The following is a 21671-nucleotide window of genomic DNA, read 5'->3' on the forward strand; positions in this document are numbered from 1 at the left end:
ATTAATTTATGCTCATCTGGATGCCTGTGGGGAGGTGTTTTGGTCTTTTTGTTCCCTTTTTGACTTGTTGATTGTCTCTTTTGCACAATATGTAGATGTTGTTTATGTCTATATGTCTATTGATGGCTAATTTGTCAAGAGTGCCAGGCTTCTAGTAATTCCCCAGCATTTTTAGCTTTGGCTTGGTTTAGGTTGGTTATACTGTAGTTTCTCAGTTGAAACTATCTGTCAGGCCTGCATTTATATTCCTTTTAGAATTTTGGCCTGCCACACTTTCTCTTATTTCATTATGCTGTTTCTTTAAGTATAGTCAATGGGAGGGGGGATTAGAAGGAGTAGGATTTTGGAATGTATTGTTTTTCATTCTTTGCTAGAAGCCAAGGTCATCCTTTGTCTCCACACTTTCACACCTGACCGGAAGAAGCTGGGCATGGATGCCAGCATGGAAGAAGGAGATTGGACCATGTGATGGACTGTGGGTGTGGGGACAAGATCATGAACTTTTAACTGGGTGGGATTCTGATGTAACTTCCAGAGTTGGAATCCCCACAGCTATGTGCCAACATGCCTGCTTTATTAAATTGGAACTTTAAGCATAGTTTTGCCTTCGACTCTGATTTAATTCTACATGGTATTTGGAACGCTGACACTATGGTTACATCTATCCACATGTTGTGAAATTAAAGAGCTTTCATCATGTCTTCTGATTATTAGTTGGTGTTCGTGGATGTGTTTTGCCAGTCTTCTGCCTGTTTGTTCCACATAGTGGCTGTTGCAGTCATTACACATGTTGTAAATGACTCCTGGGTCCCCGCCCCCATGACCGCTGAATCTAATGGTTTGGTTGAAGTGCTTTTTAGATGGCTTATGTGCTGTGATGATTCCAGGTGGTTGTAGGAGTCTGTTGGTGGTTTCTGACATGTTCTTAATGTATGGCGGTATTGTTCTTTTTAGGACTTGTACTTGTTGTGCTGTATTGGGTTGAGTGGTCAGGCACTTTTTGATAAAGTTGTGCAGATATCCATTTTGTTGGAAGATGTTGTATAGATGTTCTGTTTCCTTTTTCTGCTATTCATGTTCGCTACAGTGCATTTGTGCTCACCTAAATAAAGTTCTTAGGCAGCTTCTCTTGTGACATGTTGGTTGTCGCTACCCCAAGGGAAAATCGATTGCATCATTCATACAACATCACTATATCCAAACCACCAAAGCAGGAAGAAAGGAGTACTCACCAGTGGTGGGTTTCAAAAATTGTTCGAACCTACTCTGTGGGTGTGGCCTCCTTTGTGGGAGTGGCTTGCTGCCCATGTGACCAGATATGAAGATGCCGATGACACTTGTCAGAACCACCTTAAATTACTTCACACACAGCACTGGCATGCATAAGAATATGATGTAAACTTGTTTTTTAAAAGGCATCTTTGGTTTGCGTTAAAACAACTTCAACACACGCAATGTTCTGATTGCACCACAAACACAGTAGTCATCCTTACCTTTCACAGAGGCACTGAGTTTTATAAATATGAGCATGATAGTGTAGAATAATCATATCCAAGGACCAGTGGTGGGTTTCAAAATTTTTTGGAACCTCTTCTGTAGGTGTGGCCTGCTTTCCGGGTCCACTGGTGGGACCTCTTCTAACCGGTTCGGTAGATTTGACGAACCGGTTCTACCGAATAGGTGCGAACTGGTAGGAACCCACCTCTGGTACTCACTAATATACAAAAATATGCAGAAGGGAAATCAGGAAGGCTAAGGCTCAGATGAATTAAGGCTTTCTAGGGATGCAAAAAAAAAAAGGGCAAAAGGGTTATTTTGATATATCTGGAACTAGAGGAAAGTCAAGGAAATGGTTGCTTCATTAGTTGGAAAATATGGAAAGATGGTAAAGAGTAACAGGAAGAAAGCTGAAATGCTTAATTTCTATTTTGCCCCTGCTACTTCTCAAAAGGAAAAAGTATTTGGACAGATCAGAAGCAAAAATGAAAAACAAAAAATGCAGATCAAAATAATAAGGAATTGGTAAGGGGAACCTTGGTTGTCTGAGACAATTTAATCTTCTGGGCCAGATGGATTACATTCCTTTTAATAAGGAAATGGTGAATGTCTTCTTAGAGGCAGTGACTGAAAAGTTTGAGAAATCCTGGAGTATAGTAGAAACACCAAAAGAGAGTCAACATTGTTTTAATATTTTAAACAGCGGAGAACTGCACCCAATTACAAATCTATCAGATAGGCATTAATACTTGGGAAAAACCCTAGAAAAATAATCAAGAAATGGGTTTGCAAGCATTTATAGACAAATAGGGTGATTACCAGAAGCTAGCATGGTTTGTTGAATACAGATCATGCCAGACAAATCTTACCACTTTCTTTGACAATGTAGCTAGATTGATGGACAAAGGAAATGTAGATGTAGCAAACTGATTTTAGAAAGGCCTTTGATAAAAAAATTGACCACAGAATCCTTCTTGATAAACTAGGACAATATGTGATGAATGGTCCCATCCCAGAGAGTTTCCCAATTAGCTAAACAATATTAGCCAAGACATGTGTCCCAGTGATTTTGATTCAAGAAGTAGTAGAATTAATTCCTTTTCTTTGGAAGCAATAGCAAGAGGCAGGGGGAAGAAAACCACAGCAAGCCCTTAGTTGATATAAGCCACCAGTTTTCAGGAAATGCCATTATTTTCATTATGGACTTGTATAGTTTATCAGCACTATCTCCAGATCTCTCTATGTAATTATAGGGCAATGTATTTTATGGTTTTAATATTGTTTAATATGCCTTATACCAGATCAGATCTGATCCATTTTATTTCTGCTCTGTGGCAATAATTCTTAGTCAAAAGTTTCCTCATTATCTGCTTTACATTCCAGTGGTTGAAGAAGTTGAGGACTGAACCTCGATGAATGTATGTAAACAATACATGCTGCCAAGGGATTAAAATGCTATTTAAATTTAGGTTAATCCCACCTATCATCCTTTTGGGCAAATGTTCAGAAGTGAACTGGGCCCTCTAATGTTCTGCTGAATAAAATAAGCGATTGGCAACATGTGAATCTTTTTGACTGAATAGCGCAATGGACATAAAATTTAACCACAATTGTGTTCATTAGAGCCAAAAAAAGGAATGCAGTGGGTTGGCAATATCATCCAGATCTTTGGCTAAAAAAAATAATGAAAATTTTATTCCAGACTAAACACTTATGGAAGCAACGAAAGTAAGCGAATACATCCTGCATTTCAGCAACCATATGAGCTCCACAGCTTTTAGCTAAATGCAGACATTACTCTGAGTGTCACAGTGAAAAACAAAACCTATAAAGTTTATTTGGCAGCTAAAGAAAAAGAAAACCTGCAGCGGTGGGATACAGATATTTTTGACTCCTTCCCCTGTATTCTGATTGATGGCTTTTGCTTTGCTTAAGTTTTTTTTTCTAGAAGGGCAACTGGAAAGCTTGATGGCAGTGAGGTTCCTTTTATAATATTCCAAAGTATAATCATCTACAGGGGGACCAAACCTAGGCTGATTTTATGCAATTAGGTTTGGCTCCAACCCCAGAGGTGTCTTCAGTTTCACAGTGTTATATTCCACATTGTTTCAATAGTCCTTAAAGTGAAAAGGAGGATCTAAGATGGCTGGTGATAACTTAAGTAAAATAATGTCTTAAGCTATATGATTTCAGACACATTCTAGTGAAGCAAAAGAAAACAATGATTGTATTACACAGGTCAAAACATTGCCATGTAGGAAATAAAATGTAAGCACTAATATCGCTCACTTGCATTACTGTTGTGGTAATCCTCAGTCCTTAGACTTACTACAAAGGATCCTTTTCTTTATGTGGAAGAATTCATACGTGCCTCAATTCCATACGCAAATGAACTGGGATTTAAAGTGGCTCAATTTATGTGATAATTCTGTTTCTCATTTAGAGAAAAGAATTAATTTGAATCGGAGACCCACAATATCAGACAAGGTCAGTGGTGCGTAGCTTCGGATCAGAAGGCATTCATTGACATTCAACAATAACTTCTGAATAATTTTTTTCATTTTCATTTACATGCACGATTACTCATCTGATTTTGAATTTTTTTTAAGTGAAGTAAAACAGGATTTTTACTAAAAAAAACATATTGAGTCACATATTAATGATTAAGTTGTTTTATGTTCCTGTCCAGATAAACGATGGTAGGGAAGCTATAGAGATGGATATATATATCTTAGGGGGATTGATGATGAACATTTATGTAACATAATATGATCAGAACATTTGCTTGATTAAAATAAATGTTTCTCTGGACTGTGAAGAGTTTCTCCAGATAAGGCCATCTGTGTATGAACCTATATTATCAATGCTTTTTCTTCTACTGTTATCAACTGATTTCCTTATCTAAATGCAACAGGAACTAACTCCAGACATAACATTTCTGAGATCATGCGGACTAACAAAGACTTCAATTCATAATTCATAATGTCAAAGCTGATAAGATTTGTAAGTATGTTTAATGAACATGAGGCTGTACAGTCATTACTGATGGCAGCATTTTTTTCAACTCATGCCTCCCTCCAGAAATGGTTAATTTGCAACTAGACAATTAGAATATAACATATGGGAACAGATTCAAGAAACCATATGCTTCAGTTGTCATGTATGAATTACACTGATTTGAATGGATTCATATATCTGCTAAGTGGCAGGTGGAATAGCAAAAAGTATGAACTAGTCAGGTTTGATTTCTTTCATAATCTCAAACATATCTTTACCTCTGTTGAAAATGTACTCATGACTAGCATTAAATCACTGAACCTTTAACCTACAAACTATGGCCTATCATCTCAGAGTGGGAAGATTCTTTTAAACTTTATCCCATCCAATGATGGCCAGCCAACTGCCTTGATCTGGGGTTCAGGGAAAGTACCATACAATGGCAGATTTGGATACTCAAAAAATGGGAGTCAGTCAGGACAAAATAGAGCAGCTGTCATATCTGGAATTCATGTATGTGACTCCAAAGAAATGTGATATAAGCATGCACTATAAGTACAGCCAAGATGAACTGAAAGCAACTTGCTAATCAGTCCTAAGTTGCTTCTCAATAACTGCAATTAGTTAAATATTTAAGTACATATCTTCCTTCTCTTCAGCAGGGCACCATCCCCTGGATAGGCATTTCTGGTTGTGATGGTCTCAGCTCTATGAACACACAGAACTAGTCTATGAGATATCCAAAGATCATGACGATGGAATATCGTGGGAAAGATCTCAGTGGTGTCATTTCTCAGTGCAAAACACATTACCCAGCCTGTATAATATCTTTTGCAATTCAAACATTGAGATACTCCGCGAAGTTATCTATGACTGAAAATGATCTTCAGGAAAACATAAACAAATCTATAGTTGCTACAAATAAGTAGTTGCTTCTCTGCTTTCTCGTTCTTTAGCTTGTGCCACTGCCACATTAATGCACTGTAGCCACTCCTCGGCATTTTTTTCATCTTTGGCCTTGAAGACATACGTCTTATTGTCTGTGAAGATTTCAAAGGCCCGAGGAAGACTGCGATCTCGGCGTTTCTTGGCTACCACTTTGACACTCTGGACTTTACTCAGTTCAATGGGACAATCATCTGGATCATCTTTCTGAAAGAGCAATGGAGAAGGAAACAGAGATTAATATCTCTTCAGAAAAAATGCATTGTTACTAGTTATTAATCCTTTTGTTCTGTTTAAGTGCCATCATCCCAGCTTCATGTAGATAAGAAGCTAGTTCAACTGCCATTCAGGCTCTGAGATATCCACAGCAACAGATTATGCTAAAATAATCACTCATGTTCAGTGTTGCCATGATTGAAATTCTACCAAAGTGCACTTACTTCCCGATGTCTGATGCAAATATATACTTTTCAGTATTTGTGCCATGATGTTGTGGCCTGTTATCCGCCGGCCCCTCTAGCAGCCGAATCAGATGAGGAGAAGGCATGGGAGTCAGGGCTAGCATCAAGGCAGCCTGAGAGCTACAAGGGGGAAGAGGGAATGGAACTGGCAGAGAGAGAGAGACAGAAGAGGGAATGGAACTGGCAGAGAGAGAGAGACAGAAGCAGAGCCTGGCCTGTCCATCAGCCCTCAGATGGAGAGTCAACAGCCCCCAGGTCTGGAGGTGGCTGATGAGGAAGAAAAGGAAGAGATGGGTCCAGTGCCTGACATGCAGATGTGCAGAAGGCAGAGGAGAGGAAAGCAGTGGAAATCTATGGGCCGATCCTTGGGACAGAAGAGCCACTGCTTCTAGCGAAGCCTGACCCTAGCTCTGGGGATAAAAGGCAGCGGGTGAAGATGAATAGGTATCACAGAGAACTATTCATCTTCCTGACAGAAAGACAGTAGCCTACTGTGAGAGGGAGAGAGACTTTTTGCCGGGGTTGCTAGTGCTTCTAATAAAGGAATCATTTATTTAACTATAGAAGGTTTGTCGTGTTTGGGAGCCTGGTCAGCCAGGTCAGAGCACATGACATCGTGATGCACAATTAATAATTTGTCCCCCTCCTCATCTTGTCCTTACTTGTCCTCACTATCTATGCTCCAAGATCGGGTGGGTTCCTGCCAGTTCTAACCTCTTCTATAGAAGAGGTTCCACAAATCTACAGTGCCGTTTAGAACCAATTCCAGCTCCCTCCCCCCGCCCATCCGCACATCATCAAGTTGAAGAGCGAGAGGTGGAATTCTGGGAGTTGAAGTCCACAAGTCTTAAAGCTGTTAAGTTTGAACGCTCCTGGGTTTTTTTTTCTAAAGAGTTAGGGTGCAAGGGTCTTGTAACTTGACAGCTTTAAGACTTGCACATTTCAATGCCAGAGTTCCTGAGCCAACATTTTGGTTGCTAAGCAAGAGCATTGTTAAGTGAGTTTCACCACATTTTACAAGTTGGCTGTGCCCACCCAGTCACATGGCTGGCAAGCCACTCCCACCTAGTCACATGGCCGGCACTCCCACAAAGCAGGCCACACCTACAGAAGAGGTTCTAAACATTTTTGAAACCCACCACTGCCCAAGATGCTTAGGTGTAATATGAAACAGAAATTTCAGTATTCATATTAAACATTAGTTAATATTAGTTTCTGCAATGCTCTTTATACTTCTCCACGAGCAAGAACAAAGAGAAACCAATGTATTGTGGTACTGGGACTGTTGTGAGTATCAGGTTGAGGTTGACCTTCATCTCTGGAATTTAACTAGGCTGATTTAGGAGTGGTCACTGCCTGTCTCTGAAAGTAAAAATGCTGTCTGTGTAGCTTAGATCCAATGAATACATAAAATAATGGTACTACAGTATAGGCTCAATTTACCATGTATGAAAAAAATCTCTGAAACAATTCGTTTCACTGGAGCTGGGGTTTTCTTTAGGAATTGGTGCTTACTAAGATATCAATATGTATGGTTTCCCCCCCTCTTTCAGTATTAGTGCACATGTTACAATACTCTTCTAAATGAAGCCAGAGATGTAGGATTTGGCCAATTTTCCCACTAGGTTTTAAATACTTTTAATGCATGTGAAAGATGCCCATCTGATAATCCTGAACTAAGAAGTGTTCTGTTTGTTCTCATAGTCAGTCTGGCACAGAAACATATTCAGCTGGCTCTAATTCCAGCCACCTGTAATGGGCTCATTCCTCATTGTCATTTAACGCTGTTAAAATAAATGGCAATAACACTAACAATAGCACTTAGACCTATATACCACTTCATAGTGCTTTACAGCACTCCCTAAGCAGTCAGCGTATTGTCCCCAACAAGCTGGGTCCTCATTTTATGACCTCAGAAGGATGGAAAGCTGAATCAATCTTGAGCCAGCCAGGATCGAACTCCAGACTCTGGGCAGAGTCAGCCTGCACAGAGTCAGCCTGCACCACTGCATTCTAACCATTGTGCCATTACAGCTCCATATTTTACCAAATAAATGTTGGTAGAGAAGCAAGCAGGGAGAAGAACTGCGATTCAGTGTTAATTTACCAACGTCTTAATGCTCCATGCAATGAATTTTATGTAAGACGGGCATCCTACTTTTTCCTCCTCTATGGATGTTCCTGCTATTTTACCCATAGTTCTTATTAATCCAGCAAACCCTCCTTGTCAGTCATGCTTGCTAGTGCACAAACACACTATCTGGGTCAAAAGCTACAGTTTCAAGAAAAAACAAAGTCATTGTCTTTTAGGTCTGCCTGGAGCCTCATTAGCTTTTTCACTACAGCAACACTGACAAGATTTCATTACACTGGCGACATATTTTCCTTTAACCAGTGGTTGTATAAAAGAGAAGAAGGAGAGGAGAGAGGGAGGGAATGAAATTGGCAGTGTTCCAAGTTCCAATTTAGACAGAACGTACAGAGCCCACCCACTCTGATTTCTATATCTACTGCTGTCCTTCTCTAGCCACCACCACAGGTCATCTGCTTTTCTGATCCTTGCCTACTCATTCTCTTTTCCCCATACAGCCATAGAAGATTGAAGACAAACTACTAGTGAGATATCTCCTCACTTGCTACTCCTCTAGCTGTAGCTTATTTTCCTTAGTCTTTTATGCCAATTCGTTCAGAAGACTCCCAGCAACTTAAAATAGTGTACCCACCAGTGGTGGGATTCAATTTTTTTTACTACCGGTTCTGTGGGTGTGGCATGGCTTTGTGGGCGTGGCTTTGTGGGCGTAGCAGGGGAAGGATACTGTAAAATCTCCATTCCCACCCCACTTCAGGGGAAATTCCCATTTCCTCCCAATCAGCTGGGACTCGGAAGGCAGAGAATAGATGGGGGCGGGGCCAGTCAGAGGTGGTATTTACCGGTTCTCCGAACTCAATATTTCCACTACCAGTTCTCCAGAACTGGTCAGAACCTGTTGAATACCACTTCTGGTACCCACCAACCAGGTTAAGTAATATAAGCCAAGGATATGTCAATTGTTCCTATTCCATCACATCAATGTGGCGAGGAGTTAGTTCAACCTTTCTTTCCACCCCAAAAGCCTGACAAAAGTCAGATCTTCAGGGCTCTTTAAAAACTTCTATCTTGGGATTGCTAGTCCAGAATAGGGAAGCCATCATCAAGAAGACTCAACATCAGTGTTCATGAAGATGATATTCTTTCGGTGGCAGGATTCTATTTTTCCTTTCTGATCTAACTGGATGGGCAGATTCTACCTATTATCAATGATATTGGAGATGTCCAGACATTATGCTATGTAGGGCCTAAAATGTAACAAAGGCACCTTAAATTGCAACCAGATGGTAACTGGCAGCTAATGGAGCCCCCCCAAATATCATATAGGCAAAGCTAGACATGCCCATAAGTATATGGGCTGTCACATGCTGAACCAGTTGCCTTACAGAAGGTGAGAACAAATGATAATGCAAATTTTATGAGAGAAGCTACTTAGGAATATAACTACTGTTCATTCTGCAGAAGCCAATATATTGGAACAGAGGTGTCAAACTCATGTCGTCACAGCGACGTATCAAGACTTTCCCCCTTTCCTAAACCAGGCGTGGGTTTGGCCTGCGCGTGACGCATCTGACCCGTCGGCCGGGAGTTTGACAGCCCTGTATTAGAGGGAGTAGCTTCTGCATGTAGCATCATAGAGCAAAGCTCTCTCCATTGATGACTAGTGACTCTCTTTTGAAAAATGTCATGGATGCCATTACCAAATTGGCTGCTGAGGAGCGCACATAGTCATAAAATGATTGCCACAGTGGATGTGTCCCAGTCTCTATTTATATATATATATATAAAATAGGAGAGGCTGAAAGGCAAAACATTTGATCCAAAACTAAAATGTAAGACCAAAGAGGATCTTAAATCTCAAAAGACAAAACTGCTTTTGAACCCCAATAGGATCACAATATATGTAAAAGCAGATTAATGAAGCCTCATTGTATTACCTGACTCAGAAATCTTAGGAAAAACTGTTAATATGTTTTATAATTTACAAATAAATTAACGATAATAAATAGCACAGCTGCAGAAGATGTTGATGCACACATTTGGGAACAAAGTAACTTTTGTGGCCTTAATATTCTAAACTCATAAAATCATATCTTTTTGATTAGGTGATACCAGCTGAATAGATTTCAGTACGCTACATAAATCTAACTGGCAGGGATGCAAGGAACCATATGTTAACTTGCAAGCTAGACTCCCAGTTAGAAATCTACCTTGGCTAGAAAAAAAAGAATACTGCACATTTGGATTAAGATTGGGTTTTGCTTGTAACATTTTGCCCTAAATGTGCCAAAACTGAAAAGTTCTGTCCTTATCATATAAAGATGGAGCTACTGCTAAGATTGGTAACCCAGATTATCTTTACTCTTTTTTAAAAAATGGCTTTGGAAAACAAAGCAGTATAAATTTTTAAGGACCAATTGGATCCACAGCTATGAAACAATACTGATGGATGGATGGATTTCACTTAGGAAATCTTCTTATGTCTTAAATTTGTAGTGCATGCTAAAGAATCATCACCATTTTTCAGAGTTGGGGAATGTAGACAGTTTTTAAAAAGTGGTGTTTTTTTCCCCCCTCTTCAACTTACAGATTTTCCTTTGTGAAAGAGAAGTTGATTGCCAGCAAGTGTAAAATAGCGAGTCTTCCATTTTTTAATGAATTTCCATCGGATTTGCTTTTCCTTCAACCTGCCTTCAATCAGTGGCTGGCCATCTTGGTTCACAACTGTGGATAGTTAAAAACGTCCTATTTTAGCAATAAGTTGTCCCCGCTCCCGCGGCATCTTTGTAAGACACAGATTCAATTTCCCCTTAATAAATTGGAATCACAAAAAAACTGTTACTCCTTCTAAAAAAAAAAATCAAGTCAGGAGTACGTATTCATCATTTTTTTATAAAGTTTATGACAACTCTGGAGACAAGTTGTAATAAATTCCACTCTTGTTTACATTTACTGATTGCCATTCATCTCTCAATAGGGGAATAGAGAAGAAATACTGAGAATTGGTTTGGACATGTAGATATGTACATTTACTCTAGCATTTCTTTTTACATTCAAAAGAAATAATTCCAAGAAATGGGTAAAATTTGTACTTTTATTTCCTTTACTTTGGCAAAAGCTGATTGTTTCCAGCCAATCTTGTGCAAGAACAGATAGAGGAGGAGATTTGCAGCAGGACATACAGTTGAATTTAGTCAGAGCTTTGAAAAGAGGTTCATTGTAATGAGGTCCAAGTGCATTTTCTTGAATAATACTTACTATTCTTCTGCAAACCGTTAGTATATCACAAAGAACTGAGGACGCCCCAGAGTTCTAATTTTTTTTAAACTTTCAGGGTGCATAGTTAGATAAATACAAGGTTGAGTAGTGATGCTGACTTCAAAAGCTAGATAACATGCCCGAAAGTATGTGGCACTAATTAAAATAGAAAAGTTTAAAGGTCACAAACACAATACTATGAGTATTCCAAATATTTCTTTCTGAAGGAATTCTTATTTTCTTTGCAATTAAGCTGTCTAAACATGTAGAGTTTTGTACACTAACCCTGTAACCTCTCTGTTGTAGAAGTTCATTTCTTAAATGGAAACAGCCTCTTTTTTACAGGATTTCAGACACCAGGTGAAGACTTCGGTTCAGAGCTATAAGTGTGCTTCCTATCTGAAGATTAAAGTTACTGGCACTACATTTCATTACGCAGATAAAAGCAAAAATGATATCCAGATATATTCCTTCAGCAAAGTATTGTATTGTCAATAGGGATGCAAAAGCTTCTGACTATACAAAAAGTTATGTACTTTAAACGCATTATGTAAAAACAAATCAATTTAACAATTTCACTCACTTTGAATTGTTAGGTCCGTTATGACAGCGAGCCTTAACGAGGCATCAAGATATTTTAGCTATGTCAGAATTTATTATTTATTTGATGGCCAGGGCAATTTTTGTCACCTGGAAAAGTCCATGCAGTAATGTCAAATAAGTGCATAGTTATTATATCTATATATAAGGTAAAGGTTCCCCTGGCACATATGTGCTAGTCATTCCCGACTCTAGGGGGCAATGCTCATCTCCATTTCAAAGCCGAAGATCCAGTGTTGTCCAAAGACATCTCTGTGGTCATGTAGCCAGCATGACTAAACGCCGAAGGCGCACGGAACGCTGATACCTTCCCACCAAAGGTGGTTCCTATTTTTCTAGGAGCATTTTTATGTGCTTTCGAGCTGCTAGGTTGGCAGAAGCTGGGATTAGTAATGGGAGCTCACCTCCTTACGCAGTGCTAGGGATTCAAACTGCTGAACTGCCGACCTTTCTGATCAACAAGCTGAGCATCTTAGCCACTGAGCCACTGTGTCCCTTCAATTTATATATACATATCAAACTGCAATAGAAACTGCATTATCAGATCAACAAAAAGAAAAATAAATAAATCTTGAATCACACTTTGCTCTGGAACATCATCCTGCAATTTTCTTGGCAAAAGAAAAATGTACTTGGCACAAGTGGAGTGGTGGTTTACTACTTCTAATAGTTTGCCAGGATTTCTTTTCTTTTTTTTAAATTTCTCAGCCTAACAGACAGTTCTGAGATTTCCTAGTAGTGTCTTATCCAAAAAATAAACAGACTTAATTCTGCTTAGCTTGTAAGTACAGTGAAGGCTGGCCAGGTTACATCCATGTTGCGTCTTAGCAACAGTACGGAAGTGCTGTCACTGCTTGCTTTGGGATATTTTTCAACTTCCTGATTTAGGTTAGAATACAGGGATTTCCTGAAAGTCTCCATCCAAGTCCAGCACTGCTTAGCTGGATCAAGAACAGCCAGGCTCCCCAACCCTTGTTTGCTCAAGCAAGAGGAGTCTTCGGATACTGTAGGTTCTGGAGCAGCAGTCTTTAAAAGTGCCAACATCGGACCTTGGAGGTGACTGCGGCGTGGGACTGTCATAAGATTTAGCCAATTCTTTTTTCTTTTCTAAAATTTAATTTTGGATTCTGTAATGCCTATAATTACTGTATTGCCAACCCTGGAATAGTTTCTGGTTATGTTTATTTCATACCAGTGGAAGATTTCCACCTCTGTAGGGATGGGAAGGCCTGGAAAAAAACAGAAAAAAACTCTGTTTCCCCCCATTTTTTTTAGTCTTTTTCCCAGGCCTTCCCATCTTAACTCCTGGGCCAATTACAATTTGGAGGGTATTTTAATTGAGGCTGTACCAAAAACGGGGGTGTCCACAAGCTGTACGTGCATCAAAAAAGCCAATATGTGATTGTAATTGTGCAGTGGATGCCCTATTTCCGAGATGCGCCTAAGAAAGGAGTGGGGCATCTACTCTTCAGTCACAGCTGCCAGGTTGATTTTTTTTAACCCCTTTCTCTTTTGGATACCCATGAGCAGAAAGGAAGAATTAACCACACTCATGAGCTGGAGTTCCCATTGTATTGGCCCTTTTAGCAGCCATTATTTAGGAAAATGTACAGGTTGTCTTTGACTTACAACAGTTCATTTAGTGACTGTGCAAAATGTCAATGGCACTGAAAAAAGTGACATGACCATTTCCACACTTACGACCATTGTGCCGCTGTCATGGTCACACGATCAAAATTCAGACACTCGGCAACTGACTCATATTTATGATGGTCATAACGCTCATATTTATGACCAGGATCACCTTTTGCGACCTTCTGACAAGCAAAATCATTGGGGAAGCCAGATTCACTTAACAACCGTGTTACTAACTTAACACCTGCAGTGATTCACTTCATAAGTGTGGCAACAAAAAATGGAGCAAAACTTGCTTACCTGCTGTTTCACTTAGCCACAGAGGTTTTGGGCTCCATTGTGATTGTAAGTTGTATTGAAAAATATTAAATGCAATTACAAATTAAGATCACACCTCATTACTATTAAACAGTTTGAAATCAGAAACTCTTGATAATGTACAATAACTCCCAAAGAGGTGCAGGTTTACTTTTGCTCTATCATCACTTCAACTGGTTTTCAAAGTACTTGGAACCTCTTCTGTATGAACGTAAACTGACTGTATGTATGTATGTATGTATGTATGTATGTATGTATGTATGCATGCATGCATGCATGCATACATACATATATACATACATGCATACATATATATATACATACATATTTGTAGATTTTCACGGGTGTAGATATGCTGATCTTGTTATATTCGGGTCTTTTGCCGTGTAAGATTGAGATTGTCTTGGCAACGTTTCAGCGAGGTCTCACTTGCCATCTTCAGGCTGGATTTTGGGCTTAAAGTGTGGTCGGAGCTGCTGTCTTTCTATAAATCTTGGTTGGGGTGTGTGGAGTGCTGGCTTTGTTTCAGTAAGTGAAATGATTGGTTGTGTGGTTGTATCATGATTGGTAGATTGGTGCTGATTGGTGTTGGCTGTGTGTTTATTGTTGTTTCGTGTTATAAAGGCCTGGGTGGTGGGTGGGGCTCGTTTGTTGACTAGGGCTGGTTTCCAGATGAGGAGAAAACGAGCCCCACCCACCACCAGGCCGTTACAACACAAAACAACAATAGACATACAGCCAGTACCAATCAGCACCAATCATGATACAACCACACAATCAATCATTCCACTTACTGAAACAAAGCCAGCGTTCCACACACCCCCGCCAAGATTTATAGAAAGACGGCAGCTCCGATCACACTTTAAACCCAAAACCCAGCCTGATGATGGCGAGTGAGACCTTGCTGAAACGTTGCCAAGACAATCTCAATCTTACATGGGAAAAGACTTGAATACAACAAGACCAGCATATATATATGTATGTATGTGTGTATATACACACACACACACACACACACACACACACACACACATATATATATATATATATATATATATATATACATACATACATACACATATATATACATACATATATATACATATATACATATATATACATATATATACATATATACATATATACATATATACATATATACATATATACATATATACATATATACATATATACATATATACATATACATACATACTCATGTTTATGTGGAAAGGATTAAGGAGAGTAAATGTTTAAATATTTGTCTAACTCGACATAAACATTTCCCCCACATATATTACTTTTGGGGGAATCTTTCTGCAATATCAGAAATGTCAACAAAAATCGAAATATAGTGACTTTTCATGTACCACACCCTTGCCAAAGGTCCTTCATTCATCAGGATTTGGGTATGTAAAGCACAGAAAATTAACACTCTTGTGATGAAAAGCTGACATGGCAGAATGTACTATACCATTTCAGACTGCAAATGAATCCAGATTTGAGAAATTTTTAAATGTTCTTCAACTGAAATTGACAGAAACTGAAGCAAGCATATGAGGAAAGAAATTTTCATCTCTTCAACATTTCTATTTGTAAGGATTTTTAAAATGAAAAGCTTTCATAAATTATATCTGTAATCTTAAAAGGTGTCTTGATCAGTCATATCAACCTAAAGTTTCCACAATAAAAAAATGGCATCTTTTAAACTCTCAGCAATCATGGAGAAATCTGGCTTAAATGTTGAATAAGGACAACAAAATTGGATTTAATTATGTATGTATGTATGTATGTATGTATGAATTTAGCCTAAAGTTGAGTTGCTCTCTATAAATACAAATCTGAAACAATAGACAGAACATAATGCATTGTCTTTTAGTTTTAGTGGTTACTGTAGGCCAGCCTGAAATTATGATATAACAATAAACTTAAGTTTGTATAACAGGACTATTAGTTTCCAAGCTAGTGTTCTTAAAAAAATATCACACAAATTGTGGGAGATATTGAAACATTCAAAACTTTTACAAAGTATTTATACATTTAAATGGATAGAGAAAGAAGTGAGTTCTACTCTACTCTTATAGGACTGATCCCAGATATTATTATGAGCTGCATGAACCATTGTATTTGTAACAGACCTATTAAAACAAAGTCCAGATGATCAGAATTGTTGACAATTTTAATTCTTTTCTTTACTTAGTGGTTATCTGGACTTTTGTAGTTGAGATCTGATAGTCCTGATTTGTACGGGAAGAAAATTATAGAGAACAGGGAATATCTTTTTGACCATCTTAAAATACCTTTTGTATCTTCTCCAAAATGCAGGAGACATTGAGCAAGGAGCCCAGCATTTTAAAAGGTGCCTGAAGAAACGATCAAAGAAACACAATGTCCTGAAACATTTTTTTAATCAGTTCTGTAATTCTTGACACCATTCCCATAAAGCCTCCAGCTTCACAATTTCACTGAACCAATTCTTTCCCTTTAAGCTTTTACAAATTAGGTAGAATAGCATCAGTGGATTTATTGGAAGGTAGAACTAGCATTAATGAAAGCAATATCAGTTCTTGGCTGCCTGTGCTTTAATCCCATGGCAGATATATCCATAAGGCTATTTCAGAAAATAGACTTGCAGGAAACTACCATGACTCATGCATTGCTGTCTACACAACAAATGGATGAAAGATGGAAAAGAAATCCATTACCCCTGCAAATACATTCTGTGATTATTGACTCTGCTCTCTTGGAGCCATCATTCCTTTCTTTAGGCCTGATTGTAAGATAAAAATAAAATCTTAAGTTCATCCTGGCTCTTGTACTGTAGAGTCCATGTAGATAAGAGTCCATGTAGTTTTCTTGGCAACAATATAGAAAGAGCTTCCTTTTGCTGCCTTCTGGTGGTTTAACCCCCCCCCCCCCCAAACAGGTTATAGCCGTAACATTTCTGCATGGTCTTCCATCCAATGCTAATTTCGTCCAACTTTCCTTTACTTCTTGAAATCAATCAATTTTGTCACATCATGTCACGTGATTGATTTGAACTCACTGCAAATTAAAGCATTCTGTACGATGAGATTATGGAGTCCTTAATGTTAAGCTTGGTGATTTGTTTGCAGATGTTTCCTTACCTGACTAACTTAGAAAGCACCAAAGACTCCACAGTTCAACACTGAGCTACATATACTCTCTTCTAATGATAAGATTACACGAGAAGAGGTTTTTAGGAATAAAAAAATGCTGCTTAAAATATTACAAATCATGTTTGGGCAGTCCACTGTTCAAAGCTACTTCAGTCCTGGAAAGCATGTTTTGTAGTTTAAAAAAACCCCGTGAAGTTTTCTTTGAATGAGTCTTGGCTCATGGTCACTAAGCAGATATCCAGGCAGAGTTCTTGGTAAAAATTTGGAAGAATTTTGCCATAGCCTTCATCAAGGATGACCCTGTTTCACTTCTCAATCTAGAGCATGATCTTGATGTTTCTGGTGGACTCTCCTCTTGTTCTGAACCTGCTTAAGATTATTTTTTTTGATGGAAAGAAGGACTAGGGGAGACATGATAGCATGTTCCAATATCTTGGGGGCTGCCACAAAGAAGAGGGAGTCAAACTATTTTCCAAAGCACCTGAGGGTAGAACAAGAAGCAATGGATGGAAACTAATCAAGGAGAGAAGCAACCTAGAACTCAGGTGAACTTTCCTGACAGTTAGGACAATTAACCAGTGGAACAACTTGCCTCCAGAAGTTGTGAATGCTCCAACATTGGAAGTTTTTAAGAAGAGATTGGATAACCATTTGTCTGAAGTGGCCTGGATTTCCTGCCTAAGCAGGGGTTTGAACTAGAAGACCTCCAAGGTCCCTTCCAACTATTCTATTCTATTCTATTCTATTCTATTCTATTCTATTCTATTCTATTCTATTCTATTCTATTCTATTCCATTCTTCTGTTGCCCCCAACCCAACTTTGGATTGAATTGTATAATTAACTTAGATCACATAGTTTTTACTTATTTTCACATTTAAAATATGTTTACTAAGCCATTATATATTGACGGGTCCTTGGTGCCCTCTGAGCTTGGTTGTTTTCTTGCAGATGTTTCATTACCCAATAAGGCAACATCACCAATGTTAGTCTAACATTGATGACGTTACCTAGTTTTAGTAATGAAACGTCTGCAAGAAAACAATCAAGCTCAGAGAGCACTAAGGACCCCTGATTTCAACCCTGAGCTACAAATATTAGCCTTCATTGGTACCACTATATAGTTATAGGTTTAGGTAAAGAAAATGCTGAAATGTAAATTGTTGCAAGGCTCCACCCAAACTCACATTAGACAGAAATTACATTATCGGATTTTCTAAAAGTATTTAATGGTCAACTATAAAGTCCTCCCCCCCCCCCCAGTATTCATTAGAAAACCCTAATTAATTCTTTCAGTTGTAATAGGTATGAGGGAAAATGTAGGGATGGGAGGAAAAGCAGAGAAGGCACAGTAACCTTGTTAATCCTTATAAATAATGGGAAATCTGTGCTTCTGATTGAGGAAAAGGAATATGAATGGGATGTGTATTTAATGCATAGATGGTATGAATGGAATTGTATGTGTAAATGGAATGTCCAAATTGTCTTCAGGTTATCTCATAATTAAACTGATGAAACAGGATGTAAGATTCTAATAGTGTGTGTGTGTTTTATTAAAAAAAAAACTTCTTTTAAATAGATATCAAAAGAAACTGTCACCAGAAATGGAATCTCATGTTCTCTCCTTCTTATCCCTGCTCTAATGTCCATAGCAAAAGATACATAACTAAATAGATAAGCTATTTTTAAACAGATATTACATAGCATTTTTGTACTTATGAGAATGAGATATGTAGTATAAACAAATAAAAGATATGCTGGTGGTGTAAGTTGAATAATAAACTATTAGCTGAAGATCAAAGTCTTATCAGGCCCTTCCAGATGTCCTGGCTAGCAATAATGGGAATTGTAGTACAACATATCCAGAAAGACTCATGTTGACGAATATGCATGGTCTCTAAAATATATTTTAAGAGCAAGGATTCTAGTTGATTGCAAAAAAAAAAAAAAAGTTCTCCATAGATGACTATTCAGAAAATAAATCTATTTCATTTTTGGCTATGACAGCAGGAAATGAGCAAAGAAAACTCCTGATATAGTCTGTTTTCTTATGTCAAACATTTGATTCAGTATGTTCTACATTAGAGTGTTTTCTGCTATCTCTATCTCTCATTGGTTACTTTTAAATAACAGAGGGAGACAGGTATTGATAAAACTATATACATTTAGATCTCTTAAATGGCTTTTTAGCTGAACTTTGTTCCTAAGAACTATTAAAAGCAGCCGCCACATACTCTTTAGGAAATTCATGATGTTGACAACCTACTAAGAAGTTAAGAATCCAGATCTGCAAAAGCAAAAGCAATATTAGGACTTTAATATACAATCAATATATTAAGGCATTTGAACTGCAGAAAAAAGAATATGTTGCTTATCACTGACCCTCCTTCTCCATTCATTTGTGCTTGCCTCCATGTGGGCATTCCTGTATCTTCATGGTCACCATCAGATTATCTAGGGCTGAATAGTTTTGGGAAAAATAGGGGAGGCCACCTTTTTTATGGGCATGCACCCATGAAACCAAAATATTCCAAGAATAGTTACTTAAACAGGGATGATTTTTCTGATCACATTCAAAGAACCACAGTTACCGAGAAGCAGTTGATCAATTACCAATAGAACAGAATATTTGTAACTCAGGGTTGAACTGTGTGGTCCTTGATGCTCTCTGATTTTGATGGTTTTCTTGCAGATGTTTCATTACTTATATCGTCAGTGCTAAAAGTCAGTGGGTTTGCTCTTATTTTTGTAAACTAGTGGCTGGCCCTGTCAGTGTCTATGGAAATACCGTATTCCTTGACTCCAAACCACACTGCTTTCTCACACTGTTCATGCTACTTAATTTGGTAATGAAACATCCACAAGAAAACCATCAAGGTCAGAAAGCACCAAAGACATCACAGTTAATATTTCCTATGAGCATGTACAAAGCATACTATGTTGCTTCCATAGACTGCCAAAAGCGATTAGCTACAGAACATTTCAAAAAAGCTGGTGCAGTTGAATGGAAACCTAAATTCGTAATGCATAGAAACAACAGGGGGCATAAATAAAATTGGTGTAACTGTGAATATTGTCGGCAGTTATGTCAACAAACATTTCACTGATCAATGAAGCAGAACTTAATTAAGCATGTAGGACCAATACTGTACATACCAGTTTTCTACTGCTTCCTACATGTATTTTTAGCTATTCTACTCTGGGTAAAATATCAGCAGAAGAATAAAATATAAAGGAATAAAATAAATCTGTAAGCATACAAAAATTTAGAATTGGGATGTACCATGTAGAATTGGGGGGGGGCAGAGAGAAAAGAAATAGAAGGAAAAAGATTTAAAGTGAATTTGATTGTGCAGACTCTTAAGAACTTTTAGTATATATCGTAAAGAAAGGGCAATAGGATCAAAATATGCCATAATATTATAACGTTTGAACGTATTATATGTTTCAGAACAAAAGAATAACATCACTACTTTTACTGTAACTCTTTATATTCTTATTAATCTTATTAATATCAATAATACATTCTTCTGGTTGGTGTGGTTATGATTTTAGTTTTAATTTACTTTGTTTAGGCGTTGCAAAAACCAACACTTTAACCAAATAATAACTCTGTCTAGATCATAGTCTTAAACAGATGTGCTACTGAGGAAAATGAATAAATTTGCCTTTGGAAATGTCATAGAATAAATTCTGAAGCAAAACTGAGCCAGTTGAAATACAATAAAAAGCACTTAACAGATACAAGGCTGTATGACATTAGTGGAATTTTTTAAAAAAGTTTTCATCTCTAGATGATAGCCAACAGTCAGCATTAAAAAGTTGTCCAAACTCCTTAATTGCCAGCTGTTTCCATCCTGCTGAATAATTTCAATGGCTTCACATCTTCAGATGGCAAGTCATTTTAACTGGCAACTGTTTTACTTCTCATAACTCCATCTGCCCAAAACAGTGAATTGTTTCCAGCACAAACATACTGGCCCCAAAGAATAATTAGTACAATTCCATTTTACTGAGGTCTTATGCAGAAGACACAGAAATCGACAAGGAAACTAATCGCTTAAAAAAACTACAGAACGAAACAAAAATTCTTGATTTGCTTGGCAAAAATGTATTAAGTTTATGTAAACGATATACTATCAATTTTTTAAAAAGTAAAATAGCAGCATCAAGAATGTTAAAATAAACACGTCTTACATGTTTATTTAAAGGACAGTACCAGGGCATTTACTGCATTTCTTCCAGTGTGGTGGAATTGCCTTAGCCATCAAATTTGTCAAATATGGAATCTCAAATTTTAGATTTGATGTTTGAATGGGCCATTATATTTTCACACTCTGTAAATCCTGAAACTTCATAATTATATTAGTATTCAATACAGAATTCTATTTATTGTGTATTGAATACTATGACATAACTTCTCTCATTACAATAATACCCTCCATCCTAATCTTATGGAGGCATTGAAAAGGCTATGGGAGGGAAAGAGAATTGCACTCTTCTGATTCTGCTTGTAGAAACTGTTCTTTTCTGTCATTAGGAGAAGTGAAATGGACAGAATCCCAAAATAACCAACCATCTCTAATTCTGTTCAGTTGGCAATAATGAAGCATTCTAATTTATATGTTTCATTTACTCAACCGCATGGCATACCCTTTACTGATCTGTAAAATAACAAAACTTGTCAACAATTGAAATCTGCCCTATGGAAATGGCCAAACTTCACTACTGAA

General features: G+C 37.8%; 1 protein-coding gene across 11 annotated transcripts in view; it reads right to left on the bottom strand.

Moving 5' to 3' along the window:
• Positions 1-4492: 4492 nt before the first annotated feature.
• VEPH1 (ventricular zone expressed PH domain containing 1) overlaps positions 4493-21671 on the bottom strand; it is a 144229-nt gene continuing 127050 nt past the window's right edge. For all 11 annotated transcript variants that reach the window (XM_032225403.1, XM_032225404.1, XM_032225405.1 and 8 more), the window contains 2 exons: positions 10577-10713; positions 4493-5646 (listed from right to left, as the gene is read on the bottom strand). In XM_032225403.1, the coding sequence (XP_032081294.1) occupies positions 5410-5646; positions 10577-10713 (374 nt within the window). In that variant the 3' untranslated portion in view covers positions 4493-5409. The remainder of the gene's footprint in view (positions 5647-10576; positions 10714-21671) is intronic.

The sequence above is a fragment of the Thamnophis elegans genome, chromosome 10 (genome assembly GCF_009769535.1).
Source record: "Thamnophis elegans isolate rThaEle1 chromosome 10, rThaEle1.pri, whole genome shotgun sequence".
NCBI lineage: Eukaryota > Metazoa > Chordata > Lepidosauria > Squamata > Colubridae > Thamnophis > Thamnophis elegans.